A 15551-nucleotide genomic window follows, 5' to 3' on the forward strand; every position below is an offset into this window, starting at 1 on the left:
AGGGACAGTGGTTTCGAGGGTGTACTTCCCAGTGGGAGAGTGTATGTCGCCACCATTCATCCAGGATTTATCTGTGGGTGATGGGTTATTCTTGCTAACAGAGCTAGGACTTAATCAGGCCCAGGCTGTCTGTTAGGGGTACTCACCAGTCACAGTGGACCCATGATACCCACATCTCCTGTCACAAAGGACACACATCAGAGGTACAGTTCTCAGCTGGTCACCAAAAGGACCATGGCCCCACTGCACAGACCCCCTCATTGTAAAGAACGGTGGGCATGAAAATGAGACCAGGGAATACATTACTTAGGTTGCTAAACCCTTCCAAGAAGAAACCATCCCAAATCTGCTGCTGAATTTGAGTCAATGTAATAAAGGGTGACAGGAAAGGGAGGGACCAGGGAGAGATAAATGCTATGCCATTTCATTGGAATACGATGTTTTATTAAGCAGCCTCAGTCAGCCACAACACTCCCAGAGTCAGGTGGTCATTAGTCCTAACTTGGACCCAAACATTGCATGGATCAATGACCTTTTTAGTTGTATCTCAATTAAAGCCATGAATAGCCTTGGTTTTCTCTGTATGCTTTGTCCTTCATATGAATGGTGGCTTCTGGTTAGTACTTGTCCCCTGCCTGCCATATACCTTGTTGTCATGATAGTTTGCTTGTTTACTATCTACACTGGTGATATCGGTCAAGCCAAATCCACTTGGGTAACCCCCAGCTCATCAAACCATACTCCTTTTATTTTTTCCCTAAAGAAAAAAGGATTGCATATCCAAAATCTGATCACCTCTCATGACCTCTATTACCACCTCCCTCCACTGAGTCACCATCACCTTCAGGATGGCCATCTCAGCCCATGCAGTCTACTCAGTCCAGCAAGCCAGAGTGCCCCTCCAAGTGGGGCAGGCAGAATGAAGCCTGATTAATTTTACCCCCTGGCATTTGTCACATCAGTTGTTCAGCTTCTTGGGATAGAATGTAAGTGTGTCCAGAAATATCTCTGAAGAGTTCTTCTTCCATAGGCTGTTTAAGAGGGCTGCTGTATCCTGAGCTGTTCCGATGTAGAGGGACACAAAGTAACATCAGAGAAGGCTGAGAGGAGCTTCCCTAATCAGGATTGGAAAATGGCTCGTCACTAGTATGGACAAAAAATAAAACATCCAAATTTATTTTTATAACGTGAGATGCTGTCTTGCGTGTTGGTGACTGAGTCATCAGAAGTCTGCTCCACTTTGCTTGCCAGCAACTCCACAGTGGCTCTGACCTGCCTGTGTCTCTGGCGAGGTTTAGTTGGTTCTGGTTTCGGCGTGAGGGTAAATAGGCTTGTGAACTTTCAACCTCATTGTGATGTATTGTCATAGACTAAGAAATCAGATATTCCTGTTTTCATTCCCAGGATGACTTCCAAAGTAATGCCAAAGGAATCGAGTTTTCTTTGTGATTCTGTTTAGAAAATAGAAAAGTAGATTCTCTTATCATATAAAAAGCTCATTCAAAATATGCCCCAAATCATAGGCAACCAAGTACTCTTTTATTTTAGCTTATTAGGAAGACTTTAGTAAAAACTTCAAAGAGAAACTTCCTAGTCTCTTGAGGCAGAGTGGCTTTATCTGACATTGGAAACCCATTTAAAACGGTCTTTAAAAGGATAAACAAAAGCAAAGTTTCATTCCTTCAGGGCCAACTTTTGTGACACTGGTGATCTGTCACTCGTCTTTCAGAACATTAATTGGAACGGTCTTTGTATCTTTGTGAGGTATTTTATATGGGGCTCTGGGGTAGCTGCTGGTCCACAGGCCATTTCTTCAGTAGGACTGTCCTAGACTGACTGCTGTTGGCTGAATCCCCAGGTATTTTCAGGGTGAGGACTGTTGTGTCAAAGCCACCTACCATCTGTTGGTGCAAATTTTTTGGATTCTAAATCATGAGTCACTTATTTCTCCTGCTGTTCTTTCTGCTGGCAAGACTAACTTACCTATTGGGCTTTATTGGGGAATATGCCAGAATAACTTGTTATGAAGCTTTGTCCTGCGCAAAGTTCATGTGTCCAATGAGCAATCTTCTCAGCAGCATCACTGGAAAAGGTGGAGGAGAATTTCCTTTGGGAGAGGTGGGGAGAAGAAACAGTATGACACAGTGTGACCCTTGCTCACCTGAGTTCTTCACAGATACAGCTGCAGCTACTGACTTCAGTAGGTTGGGCTGAAAGTCCAGTGGTTGTTTCATTTCTCTTGCTAACACCTCTCTTTTGCTAGGGCACCCATGCCAGTCACCAAATGTGGCACAGTGTAGGCCCTCAGTGACTGTTAGCTAAATTAATGACTAAGATCTGTGGTCAGAAAATGGGCAAGACTGGCCTATCCAGGGCCACCAAGAGTAGTGTGTGGGCCCAGTTGAATCCATTAGGCCAGGAGGCCCAATAACACAGTCATCAAGAACTCTGACTTCTACTGTAGTCTGCTCTGTCAGCTCTCAAAACCAGAGCAGTTGGAATTTGAGAGAGATTGAGGGGACTCTTCTCATACAGACAAGCTATGTGCTAGGACAGAAGGTGGACATCTGAAGTGTGTGGGGAGGAAGACTGGGCTCTCACAGTAGAACAGTGCTTTTCCAGGCAGGAGACTGAGAATCAGGTTCACAGACCCCTCTGGTATGTGGTGGCTGAAGTCTTAAGCTAAAATACAAGGCACACTTTTCCACAGATTGCTTCACACAAATCAGCTTTTATTGTTTGTATCATTATCTTTTGTCCAAAAAAAGATTGTTATGATGGCTCAAATCTAGCTTTAGTCTCATATCCTAAAATATACTAAAATATTTCTATGTTTCATGCCTCCCTTTTTTCCTACCACCCAAAATTCTAAGCTACATGCCAACAGCAAACCCCAATGTGCAGAAGATTCTAACTCTGTCAAGCATGCTCCATTTTACTCAAGTGTTCCAAAGCTTTCCTGCCTGGAGAAATTACCAAGTTGCAGGTGGGTGGGATTTTATTCTTACCACAGAGTAGGTGGGACTTTATGGGAGGTTCTTTCCCAAGTCTCCAAGAGGAGAGGCAGAATTATGTGCTTGTGTCCTGTTGGGAAGTTTCTGTGCTATCCATTCTGGGCTCAAGCCACCAGTCCCTCTGCCACAGTCAGTGATTACAGGAGATGGCCAGCTGTGTGGGCCTGCCCAAGGTAGTGCCAGGCCCACCTACCTTTCCAATCAGAGGAACAGCTGATCAAACCAGGATGGTATTAAGAAACTTTGCAAACATGTAGAAATAACCTATTCTAGCGTGGTTTGTGTGGTGTGGGACACGAGCCTTCTTCAGAGCGGTAATTGTGATCTCCAAGGAGCAGTGTGCTACCAGTAACATTTCCAGCCACCAGCCTTATCTGTGCTCAAGATGCCCTTGTTGCTGAGGTAGCAACATTTTCATGCTACTAGAACTCCTAGTTCCTGCCTTCCCTAGGAGGTAGAGGCACGTGCCAGTTACCAGGGCTGTGTGATGGCCGTGTTCTGGGAGAATAGGTGCCCAGAAGGTCTGAGTGTTCCAAACTCTGAATGAAGATTTGGCCATAAAGGAATCCAGATGAGTTGTGAGAGTCTGGCTGAACCTGAAATACAAGAGAATTTTGGCAAATTGTCCACACCCCTGCTTCAGAGCTGGAAAAACAAGACTCCATGGTCTTCAAGGCATCTCCAGCTAAGGTAGTCACTTAGGTGCACTTTGTACCGGTCAATCAGCTGCGTGGCCATGGTCTCAGCAGAGGCACAGCAAAACAATCCCAGTGAGGTGCCCACCTCTTTCTAAAGAGGATTTAAAGTCAGACTTGAGGGCACTGCATCCAAAGACCTTCCGTGATTGAAGTGGGTGAGACACTCGAGCCAGGATAAAACAATTTCTCCACATCCGGGTAAACCAAGGGGCCCTTAGTACTAACTTGTACAGACTTGTAGGTTTGTCCATTTTAAAAACAGAGGATTCCATTACTGACAAAAGGCAAGGAAATCAGATGACACTGGCTGTTTTCAGTTCTGGAAGAATTCTGCACACAGACAGGAGCTACTAAGAATTGTAAACGTAGTCAGCCTCTATTAAAAAGTAGTCAATGGCCATGCATGGCTATGGAAGCAACTTACTTTCAGCTCTAGGACTTTATTAAAAAGGATGACTGACATGTATATCAGGGAGGGTATGAAAGCAGAAGACCTATTCTTGTCTTTGATGTCACCTCACACAAACAGGAATCCCTAAGAAACTGTGATTCCCAACTCAGCGGAGGGGTTGCTTCTAAAGAGGGCCAGTCGCCTGTTTTTTAAAGATACTTGCAACAAATACTAATGCCAGTCAGATATTTCCTGAAGCCTAGTTATTTACTAGACTAGAATCCTCTATGGGAAGTGTTTAATCCCATGGCAAATACAGAAAGGCAAGCATTGGCTTCAAGAGAATCAGAATTCATTGAATAGGCTGCAGGTGCTCGCAAAGGACCACATTTTAGAAGGAGCCAACTCTGGAATAGAAGACCTGGCCACATCTATTCCAGGAAGAGCCCTGAAACTTGCTGGTTGCTCCAATGGTGGAGGAAATACAAGACTGGGAAGTCAGTCTTCCCAGTGTGCTCAGTGCATATGCAGATATCACTGACTCCAAGGACAGACCGTGGAGATATGAGACCCCAGGGGCACAGCTGCACCAGGCTCACATGGCACTTGGAACCAGGCTGTGCGGGAGGCTTTGCCGCCCAAGCTGGCTCCTGGCTCAGAGACCAGAGGGGGAGACCCACCCCTCCCCCTCTTCCTGAGAGATGCCCAGCACTGACTTGTGGGGGATGTCACACTCCTGCAGAGACTTAGAGAGGTCAGAAAAACGTCTCCTGGGCACCTCCATTGTTTCAATGCTGCAGTGTTGGTAGGTGGCTTTGTTCTTCTGCTCTGCCACGGCAACAACAGTTTGTAGGTCATCAGTGGGCCGGAAATGGCGCACGAACCTTTGGCCTGATGGTGATCTGACAGCTAGCAGCAGCCTGGGTTCTTGGTCTGATGGTTCCTCCAGGCTTCCAGCCATGGAGAATCCCTGTCTCTTGGTTTGGATGATGAATTTCCTCTCCGGGGAACAAGCTAGAGCTCTAGAATCTTCTTTGCCTGTCTTCAAGGTGCAGGCCTCCTCTTGGTAAAGAGCCTGGATACTACTCAGTTGCAGTGAACTGGCCTTTTTCACCACTGTATCCACAGTCCCCTCCTCGACGCTCCTTCTGCTGATAGAAGGGAGGACCGGGTACTTATTGAGAGAAGAGGAGGCCCCAGTGGGCACTTGGTGCAGCAGCTCTGGGATCTCATCGAAGGCTCCCGGAGGAGCAGATGCCGGTGCACAGGTTCCTGGTCTCTGGCTGCTTGGCAACTCGGAGGAACTGGCTGTAGATGGACAGGAAGGTGTGCAGTGAGAGCTCTCCTCTGTACCCTGGGGTTTGTGCAGACTTGGCCGCTTCCTGCCCTTGGCGGACTTGGGTCTGATGACATGCATTTTTAGTGAGTTTGGCTGCCAGAGGAAGCTCTTGGTGGCTGTGCTGGCAACAGTGCTGGGTTTAGGTGGTGCTATGTTCACAGGGGCTTCTGTGGCCATTGCTTCTCAGGGCCCCTAAAGAAGCAGGGAAAGACAAAGGAGGCCACAGGTTACACTTCCTGGGATCTTGGATCCATACTACTCACTTTCCAAGTCCCCAGAATAAACACAGTGGGCCGGAGTCTGGGGACTTTTCTCTGGACTTCTGACATCTGGAGAGGGGCAGTGATGTCATTTATTCATTTTAGGCACTTAAAAGATATCAGTGAACCAGAAAGTCTTTGCAACTTAAATTATTATAGTGAGGAAAGACAGGTTAAATCCATAAGTAAATAGCTATTTTCAAAAAGTAATAATGGCTATGAAGAAAATTAATTATTACACCAGAGAGTGACTAAGGTGGGGGACTACTTCTTACTCTTTGGGGAGGGGCCTTGAGTCCAAGAGACAATAATGCTGAGAGGGAACAAGCCAGGTGACAATCTTGATCGGGGCTCGGTCAGCTTTCTCCACACATATTTTTCTGCATTGGGAGACACAGGGTCTTGGCTACAACTACTTTGTTCTGCCACTGCAGCACAAAGCCAGCAAGGACAACACGTCCAACAAGTGACTGGGGCTATGTTTGTAAAACAGGTGTGGGCGGATTGGGCCCCAGGGTCCCAAAGTCTGTCTAGCCCTGATCTAGAAGTGTCCAGGGGAGGGAAGGGTGGAGGTAAAGTCCTGGAGCAGGCAGAGCTTAGTGTCCTCCAGGGACTCTGCTGGCTCCCAGGGTAGGGTAGCCTCTACCATGCATGGACTCAGAGGCATAGTAAGTATTAGCAGCAACCGAGGGAAAGTAACCCAGTTAAGGGCTCAACAGGGAAATCAGTCTCAGATCCACTCCCGAGGCTTCTTCTCCCTGCACTGTCCTTTAGAGAGCTTCCTTAAGTGAGGGACAAACAGCCTGGCAGGGAACATTATTCACTGTGGAAGAGTGTGCTGTGGGTCCCCCATTTTCCCTCTCTGCCTCAGGCCTTCTTTGTTTCTCTTTCCCTATCTACCCATTGCTTGCCCTTCCTTCACTTTCCTTCCTACTGTCTTTTCGCTCACCCATGCTGGGGACTCAGCATGAAGCACTTAATGCAGCTCTCTAATTGAGCTGGGAGGAAAGGAGCAGGAAGGCCCCTTTGCTGCTCCAGCCCCTGTCAGAGCTCACAGTGAGGCACTCAAATTCTAGACTAGGGGTGGACAAGCCTTTTCTGCAAATTGCCAGAGAGTAGCTATTTTGGGTTTTGCAGCCCAGTCTGTTCTAACTACTCAATTTTGCCATTGCAGGGCAGCCACAGAGTATGTAAATGATGGTGTGACTGCATTCAATCAAACTTCATAGAGGGACTCTGAAAGTTGAAATTCATATAATTTTCACGTGTCATATAATATTCCTGTTTTGATTTTTTTCAACTATTTAAATGTGTAAAAGCTATTTTTAGCTCACAAGGCAAACAGTAATAGGTGGCTGTCCAGTTTCAGCCCATGGATCATAAGTTGCTGAACCCCATCCTAAACCTACTCTCAGGGGAATCTAGACACATGCTAATTCAGCAGCTACATAAGCCAGAAGATAAGAGTGGGTGTCTGATGGTCACACACCTGGCTGGTGGCAGAGTCTGAAACAGAATCCAGGTTCTGTGTTCAGTAATGTGTCCACTGCACTCAAACAAGCCACTTTCCCAGCGTTGGGGTTTGAACCCAGGTGTTCAAGTGGGTGCTCTACCACTTAGGCCATGCCTCCAGTAAACAAGCCGCTAGTTGAAGGAGCACTCTTGGCTCTCTCCCAGCATACTGCACTCTGCCTCAGTTCGCTGTTTACATCTCTGTCTTCATAGCTACCTTGTCAACACCCTGAGGGCCTCTGCATTGCTGAGGAGTGCTGGTTAAATCCAACAGAAGCAATGCACTGAAGACGGATTTCGCTGTGCAGACAAGAATTGCCAAGTCATGTCACCTGCCCTTCATCACCATTTTAGTGGTCCCTTCTCCTCCAGTCCACATCTTTCCCAGAACACTGTGAACATCCTGTTGGGCTTCCTGCCTCCTTCTGCAGGGACCACCATGGTCATTACTGCTTTGTCTGCTCACAGGGGGACAGGTCTCTCCCAGACTGCTGAAAATCTTCCAGTGACTTCCCACTGTCTCCTGGTCCCTGAGAAACAGCATGTCGGAGTACAAGGATGGAGGATCAGGAGTCACAAGACCTGAGTCCTATGTCAGGCTCTGCCACTGGCTAGTAATGTGGCCACAGGAAAACCACTGTACCTTTCTGATATACAACTTTCCTCACCTATCAAATTAGCTACACCACCTTGAAGATGTCACTTCAATCCCTTTGTCTGGAACATGAAGTAATGTAGGTAAGGTGAGAAGCACCTGGTCAGGTGCATGTTTGAGGCTTAATTCAATGCAAAGGGGGTTTGCTTTGGGTTTTAATTGGTTGTTTCCTGGTTTCTGTTTCTCTAGGTCAAAGCCTTAGTTTTTTCTCCAGGTGTCAGTGTCAACCGGGAGTGGTGGGGGGCGGAACCTGGGACTCAGGCATGTCCTGTCCACTGCACAGAAACGCAGAAGCTGACTTTAATGAGCTAGCTCCTATACCACTGCCTCAAAGCTGTGAAAAGCTTTCCTGAGTTGATCATTCCCTTTCAAGTCCACTCTTTTTTTCTTTTTTTTTTGTGGTACTGGGGTTTGAACTCAGTGTCTACACCTTGAGCCACTCCACCAGCCCTGATTTGTGGTAGGTTTTTTTTGAGGTAGGGTCCCACAAACTATTTGCCTGGACTGGCTTCAAACTGTCATCCTCCTGATCTCTGCCTCCTCAGTAGCTAGGATTACAGGTGTGAACCACCAGCGCCGGGCTCCACACTTTGACTTCAAATTTATTTCCTCCAACCTCCCTTCATCACCCAATCCTGAACTGTGTCATTCCAGCCCCTTAGGCTTTGTGTTCTAACCTTGCCACTCTGTGCACATTATGAATGTCACTTCAATGTAGAGTCTCCTCTTTCATGCCACCAAACCACAATGAATCCAAACACACCATCCCTGTATGTTCCTGACGTCCTGCTCCATTCAAAATCTTGGGCAAAGTTACCCTTCCTCTCGTATTTTAAAGGCCTCTGTGTTCTCTCCATTCCACTCACAGCCTGAGTCTGTCTCCACTCTCATTTTCCACTTCTCACTCGTCTTTCACACCCAGTCTGGCTGCGGGTAGTTTAGGAGCCTCCTCCTTGGCAGAGTTTTGGCATCAAAAACACCTGCCCATCTCCTTGTTAATTTCATCTCAGGGCCTACACAGTTTTCTGATCAACTGTGAAGAGTGTGTTTTTCTTTCTGAGTTTAGCTCTTGCGTCTTTCACTTGCAGTGAGACAGCTTTGTCCTTTAACTCAGAAGTGCCAGGAGAAAGCCGTAAGTGTCCAACTGCCCAGCCAAAGATAACCTCCACTTCCCTCTCTGCCAACCCTTCCCACACGGGAATGGCGACTGAGTTGCCACAATTTCTACCGAATCATCACAGGCCTGGCTTCCAATGCCCACACATTCCTCAGGAAGGTTTTAACTGTCAGTAAGTTTGGTAACTTAGAAACCTCTTCCTTAACAACTTTGATGAGGAGTCATGTGTTCTCACAGGCGCTCTGCTGGATTATTTTTAACAGTAAAACTTAAGTATGTGTGTGCACTTGCTATACCTTTGGGTACTATATAATTAGCCATGTTCAGGGGGTGTCATAGTCAAGACACCCTGGTCATAAGATAACATGACTGCGAGCTAGCTCAGAGAAAAACCTCAATTATGACTAATTCCCATAAGCCCACTCATGGTTATTTAGAGACTAACACCTCCTTCAGGTAAAACCGTTATATCCAACCTGCTTTTATAACCCACTGCCTCTTCCCAAGTGCAGGGACCATCTGTTACATGTGGGGAACACCGGCTCCCCCAGCATCCAGCACAAGAGCAGGAGAGGTGGGGGAAACTAGTGTTTGGGGGATCTGGGCCAACTGTGCCTTTATGGTCACACCTTGGTCCCAAACTCTGCTGTCTGCCTCAGGTCCAAGCAGTCTTCTGCAGCAGCTATAATTATCCTTGCTCTGTTCATTCTCCCCCGCCCCCAGGCCTGGCAGACACTCAACCACCAAGTGATTTGACAAGATCTAGGTGTAGGCATCCATCAAGCTGCCAGTTGCATAGGCAAGTGGCCTGTTTACTCCAACACAATAGCCATGCTGCAGAGGCCAGCTAGGAGGCAGGAAGCAAACACTGAGCACTGTTGCTAGAGGAGCAGGTGCCCAGTACTTAAGAATCCACTGGAAGGAAGGAAAATCTGATAGAAGAAACAAAAACAAGGTTCCTGTTTTCCAAGTGTACCCACAATCCACCATAGGGTCAGGTCACCCTATTTTACAACCCAAATCTAAGCCTACAGTAAAAGCAATAAAATATAACCGCCTACATTCCATCTGCTGGTGTACAGCAAGATGCATACATTGAATTGGTCTTTTAAAAGTGTTTATCAGTTAATGCCACCTCCTTCCACCACCACCTGCTCTAAAGCAGGCTTTTGGGATGAAATCCCTTCGAAGGACCGACAAGAAATGGTTTTTGGCTGGCGAATGAGACAACTCTGGTACCAGTCCCAGTTATACCTCAGACTAAGAATTAGAACGCAGTGTCCTATGCAGCGTGCCACACAGAACCACAAGCCACCAAGTGATCAAAGCCTTGGAAAGGGAATTGGAGATGGTTCTAGTGGGAGAAGGGTGGGAGAGACAACTCAGTTCTTTCACTTTCTGGCAGCCCTGGTAGCAAACAAGCCTAACAGGCACGAGGGGCAGAAAGAGTGGCCAGGAAGGGGCACATGACTGAGAAAGAGCACAGGCGTGAACCCTCTGGCTCCAGTCTCCCCGTGTGACAGGGACGTCCTTTTCTCTCTCTGGGTCTGTGTCCAGAGGCTGGCTGTGTACAGCCTTCCAGGAGGGAATGGCCCAGCGGTCTCATGCAGAGCCGGGAGGAGACTTGTCCTATTTGTAAAAAGGTGAGCTCTAGCCCCACTTGCTCTGCCCCTAGGAAGGCGCGACTTCTCGAAAGGCCCAACTCCAGTCTCCCGGGGTTCGACCCTGGGGCCAGATCTGGGGAGCCCTGTCAAGGCGACAAGCGGAGGGGGGAGGGCTCGGGGATCGGCGGGACCGCGGGTTCACAACCGGGCCGCGCTCACCTGGCCGCTGCACTCCATCAGCCACCGGCACCCTGCTGCGTCCAGCTGGTAAACAGCCCCGTTTCCCTGGCAACCGCCTGGGGGCTTGGGGGGGGCACGTGCTTCCGGTCTGACCGGAACCGCTGGCCGGGTGCGGGGTGCAGTAGGGGAGTGGCCCGAGGGCGGCAGGCGTGGCGCTGCCACCTCAGGACTCCTGGTTGGGCCTCCATCTCTGCTCACCTGGCCTGCCTCCAGCTCTACTCTCCAGGCAGAGTGCATCCAGCAGAAGGGAACTCTGGCCTGCATGGAGGACGGGGAGCACCCCCATAGCCTCAAACTGGTTATTTTCTGACGCTGGGCCAGGCCCTTACCCTCTTAATAGCCTCAGTTTAAAGTGGGGTTGTACAACTGATCAATTCCTGAGAACCCTAGAATCAGAGTGGCTGCTTTCAGGGTCAGAATGAGAGCAGAACCGATTGTGCGCCCACAGGGCAGTGGGTTCAGCACTGGCTCCTTGACCTCATTTCCACTCCCACTCCACAGCTGCTTCCTGAGCCTTGGGATCAATGGTACCTGCACCGCCTTTGAGGACCTAACCACAACCTCTTAAACTTCAGCAACTCCAGTCACTTTGCACCATTGGTTTTCCAACAACTTTGACACCTCTATTGTGTTGCCAGTCTGCTTCCTCCCTAACCTGTTAAGAGTCCCTGGCCCTTTACCTCAGCCCTTCTCTTGGCAAGAATCCCCCTGCGTGTCTATGTGATGAAACCCTGACCACAGTCTGTCCACCTACACTCAGCACTAAAGAAATCTTGGCAGGTCACACACACGGATATGAGGGAAAGTGTGTTCTTCAGCCCCAGTTGGACCCTCGACCCTAAGACCCCCCCCCACTAAGAACTCCATTTCTTCTCTTGGGTTCTCAGTCCTTCAGCATCTTCAAACCTTGGCCTTGCTCCAAAACCTCCCACCTTTCCCCTTTCCCTTTCCCTCCTCCCTCTGGGAAGATAATAGCTGCCCTCTGCAAAAGATAACTAGAAGTCATATAGAAACCCCAGCTGGCTGTGATGAGAACTACAAGCTTGCCTGCCTTTATCCACTTCCTTCCCTCCTGCCTGCTGGAATGAAAGGTGCTGTCCTTTGACCTCTGATCCCGTCCCAGAATAAGTGTGCCTCCATGGTGCTCTGAAGCTCATTTCCAGCCACAGCCACACACATATACACCTTCACTACCTGTACTTCTGGCTTTGCTCCTGCTGTCTTCCTCGGTCTGGAAGATTCTTCCCCACCCTCCCCACCCCTTCGTTTACCTAATTCCCATCTGTCCTTCAGGTCCCAACCTAAAGGATATAGCCTTTCTTCCAAGTTGGACTTAAGATGGCTTCAAAAGGAGTCCCAACTAAACTACTGTCTGCCGGGCTCTGCTCTAGATTCTTGGAATATGCAGATGAATAATTTAATCAATGTTAGTAGACATTCAAGAAGCATAGATTCATTATCTAGCATTGTGGCCAAACATTTGCTATCTGGTCTGTCCTGGACATGCACACACAAGATTTTGATAGCAGCACAACCCTAACCCTTCAAGACAGTCACAATTTGATTGAGAAGACACATTGTACATGATAGTTACAAATCAGATGATTTTCAGTACAGTTTGAGCCAAGGGTAGAAGAGCAGGGACAGGCTGACACATACAGCACATTCTTGGAGGCTGGGAAGGAAAGGATTGTTTTAATGGCTGTGTTTCTGCCCATGTTGGAGAGGAAGCTCCTGACCCATGGGAGCTGCTGGTGAAGGGCAAGAGCTGGACTGGGCTCTGGTTAGGTAATGCCCCACCCTGGATATTCAGGGGGCACCTGTGGTCCCAGGAAGGAGCAGGAGATTGAGTTTTTAGGAGCTGATGGTTTTGCAGCTTGGTGCTGGTGGCTTATTTCTTGTTAATGATTCTGTTAGAAGTATCTAAGTGATGCTTCTCAGCTCTCCAGCGCCCACTCAGAAAAGATTAAAGTAGATTCTTCATCAGCTATTTTAGCATCACCTAAGAATTATACAATCCTTTGAGAATCAAATTGGCTTCTCACCCACTCTGTGTGTGTGTGTGTGTGTGTGTGTGCGTGTGCGTGTGTGTGTGCATGCGTCTATGCACACTTGGTCCTTGTACACTTGCTGGTGCATAGCACACTGGTGGTTATTCCTGTGGCCTGTTTCATGCTCATGTGTTTTGCTCTCCAGGGCTGTGTGATGTACAGCCACAGAGAAAGCTGGAGGGGAAAAGAGGAAGCCAGCCAGTCCAGGCTGAGGCTCTACTGCCTTTATCTCCCATCCTTCTCTACAGAGAATGTCTTCAAAGACTGCCCTTGATGGTGCCTGGGCTCAGCACACATAGAGGGTAGATTCTCAGGAAATGTGGCAGAGATGATTGCCTCCACACTAAATGTGAACTCAACTTCCTTTGTAGCCATGTCTCCCTCATCTCTCAAGCTCTCTCCTGGGCTCCAGCCAACTTGTTCCCCAAAGGGGCCCTTAGCCTTTTCATCCTGCAGTGTCTTTGCTTATGCCTGCTCCAGCTTGCTCCTTTCCTTGAAGTGAATCTGAACTGCCTGATTCATCCAGGCTGTTCTAAAAAGCCACCTTTCCCAAGAAGGCCTTTCCTGATCCCTTGCCCATAGTGTCCCATGATGTTTTGATCCTTTCCAGCCCCAGTGGGACATGACTAAGATGGCGCCATGCCCCTTTGTTAGGACAGCTACTCTGATGGTGCAACTCTTCTCCATGGAGGCACCATTGGCTTCCTTTGCTTTAAAAGCAGCTGAGCTCAGGGCCTCCTGCTAATGAGCAGAAGAGCAGTTTTGGAATTCACATCCAGCTGGTCCCATCCCAAAGCCCACTGTATCCAAAACCCCATCTCTACCCCTATTTTCCCAAATGGCACTGTATCTGGAGCTGCCTATTGCCCTGGTCATAGGGATTGGAGGCATGGCCCCTGAGGCCAAACTTGTGTTTTAATCCTGGTTCCACCACTGTGAGGCCCACTTTTCTGGGCTTCAGTTTCCACATCCATAGAATAGAGATTTTGAGAATAGGATTGTTGTGAGGGTGGAATGAAATACTGCATCAAAGGTCTTAGCATAGTACCCAGCACATGGAAATGCTACATTAGGATTGACAATCTTTATACTGTTTCATCTCACATATAAGAGCCCTCCTTCAGTAGGTTATGAGCTCCCTGAGGGCAGGAACTTGTGGCTCTCAGAACCCCCTGCTTTGCCCACACAGCGCCTGCTTCCTGGCAGGTGCTCAGCAAATGATAATTAAATTAATGACCTTGGTGATGCTTTCTCAATAGCTGGCTTTTCTACAAAGAGGCCCACAAGCTGCCAACTGGTACTCCAAAGGATAACTGGCTTGACATCTAAATCACCTCCCCAGGGAAGGTCATTTCAGCTCCTGGCTGAAAGCAGGAGCTCCCAGTTTCTTAGCAGCTTGTCCCTAAAGAGTGTTTGACCCCAGTTTGAGCTAGTGACTTCCAGTTTTCAGAGTCTGCTGTACTCAGTGTCTTGCTCTGTTGCTCCTGGATCCCATCAGACCTTTGGATTGAGATCATGGGTAACATTTAAGCAGAAGTGTGAACCAGGCAGATAATCTAGTAATGAGGCCAAGAGGATTGTACAGTTAGTCATGTCTCCTGGTGAATCAGCTTCCTGAGGAGACCTGCAAGAGGGAAGTTTCTGGACAATGAAATGGAGCCCTTAAAGTACTACAGTGCTTTATTATTTCCCCCATATTATTGGAAAATATCCAAAAATGCATTGCCTACTTTTCAGTCTTGTTAAGCAGAATGCATTAAACAAACTGTCACTGACGTTGGCCACTGTTGACCAAGAACTTTCACTTAGGGAGTTTATAGAATCTTTCAGGCCTCTGGGGGTGGGTGAGTCAGGATCATTGTCTCTTCCTCACAGATGAGGAAGTTAAAGGGCAGGGAGCTTAACTTCTTCTGACAGGAAATGGTGGGACAGCACCAACACTCTTCTTTGACATACCGTTGACGTTAATTGCCCTTCATGGTTGCTGTCTTTTGCACAATGCAACCATTCTGGAAACTCAGAATTGGTAACTGTTCTCCAGGTGCCGTGGTGTTGATGTGGGTCAAGCCATGTGCCCCGTACTCAGTGGCCTCAGGTTCCTGGGCTCTGACAGTTATTTCAATTGTTTTTTCCTGGCTTTCCTACCAAGAAAAGTCACTCTCACCTCCAGTCCTGTCCAATTGCTGGGTTTGAGAGAAAGAGGTTAAACTGCTTGTTAGAACTGTGAATAAAATAAGAGTCTCAGTGTCTACCGAGTTGCTTGGGTTATTTCGGGGTTTGCCTTTCTCAGCTGTGTTTGAGTAGGCATAGTCCTCAGATCCATGATCCACTGCCAAGAGATGAGAAGGGCCAGCCTTGGGGTCACACACATACCCCTGGGGTTAAGTCAGGGACCTATCAGTTTTCAGGGCAAATTATCTCACTTCTGCCAGCTTCAGTTGCTCTCACTGGTAAACCAGGATTGATAACATATGCCTCTTGGGGAGTTTTCATTGTTTTGTTTTTTTCATTTTCTTTTCTGTAGCACTGGGCATTGAACTAAGGGCCTTGAGTGCTCTACCACTTGAGCCACACCACCAATCCAGATGGGGAGTTTTCAAAGAGTCCCCAAAGAGATAATCAACATGCTGTGCCTAGCCCCATGTTGGTTTCAGGTCTGTAAGTTGAAGT

General features: G+C 48.0%; 2 protein-coding genes and 1 long non-coding RNA gene across 6 annotated transcripts in view; 2 read left to right on the forward strand and 1 right to left on the reverse strand.

The window, feature by feature from the left end:
- LOC141425021 (uncharacterized) overlaps positions 1–1173 on the forward strand; it is a 37663-nt gene extending 36490 nt beyond the window's left edge. Inside the window, exon 3 of the long non-coding RNA XR_012450095.1 lies at positions 1031–1173. This is a non-coding gene — a long non-coding RNA (uncharacterized lncRNA). The remainder of the gene's footprint in view (positions 1–1030) is intronic.
- Ubxn10 (UBX domain protein 10) lies at positions 423–10931 on the reverse strand. Its single transcript, XM_074081142.1, has 2 exons — positions 10810–10931; positions 423–5634 (listed from the first exon to the last, which is right to left on the reverse strand). The coding sequence occupies exon 2, from the start codon at positions 5617–5619 to the stop codon at positions 4759–4761; it is 861 nt and encodes a 286-aa protein (XP_073937243.1). The 5' UTR covers positions 5620–5634; positions 10810–10931; the 3' UTR covers positions 423–4758.
- Pla2g2c (phospholipase A2 group IIC) overlaps positions 10335–15551 on the forward strand; it is a 34094-nt gene continuing 28877 nt past the window's right edge. Inside the window, exon 1 of one of the 4 annotated variants that reach the window (XM_074081147.1) lies at positions 10335–10629. Coding sequence is in view for 1 of the 4 variants with exons in the window: in XM_074081148.1 (XP_073937249.1) it covers positions 10591–10629 (39 nt within the window). In the remaining 3 variants the exon portion in view is untranslated. The remainder of the gene's footprint in view (positions 10630–15551) is intronic. The other 3 variants (XM_074081146.1, XM_074081148.1, XM_020183306.2) reach the window with 3 other exon arrangements.

The sequence above is a fragment of the Castor canadensis genome, chromosome 7, assembly GCF_047511655.1.
Source record: "Castor canadensis chromosome 7, mCasCan1.hap1v2, whole genome shotgun sequence".
NCBI lineage: Eukaryota > Metazoa > Chordata > Mammalia > Rodentia > Castoridae > Castor > Castor canadensis.

Excerpts from the sequence above, each read along its gene's own strand:
- Ubxn10 (XM_074081142.1), bottom strand. The coding sequence starts at position 5,619 with ATGGCCACAGAAGCCCCTGTGAACATAGCACCACCTAAACCCAGCACT.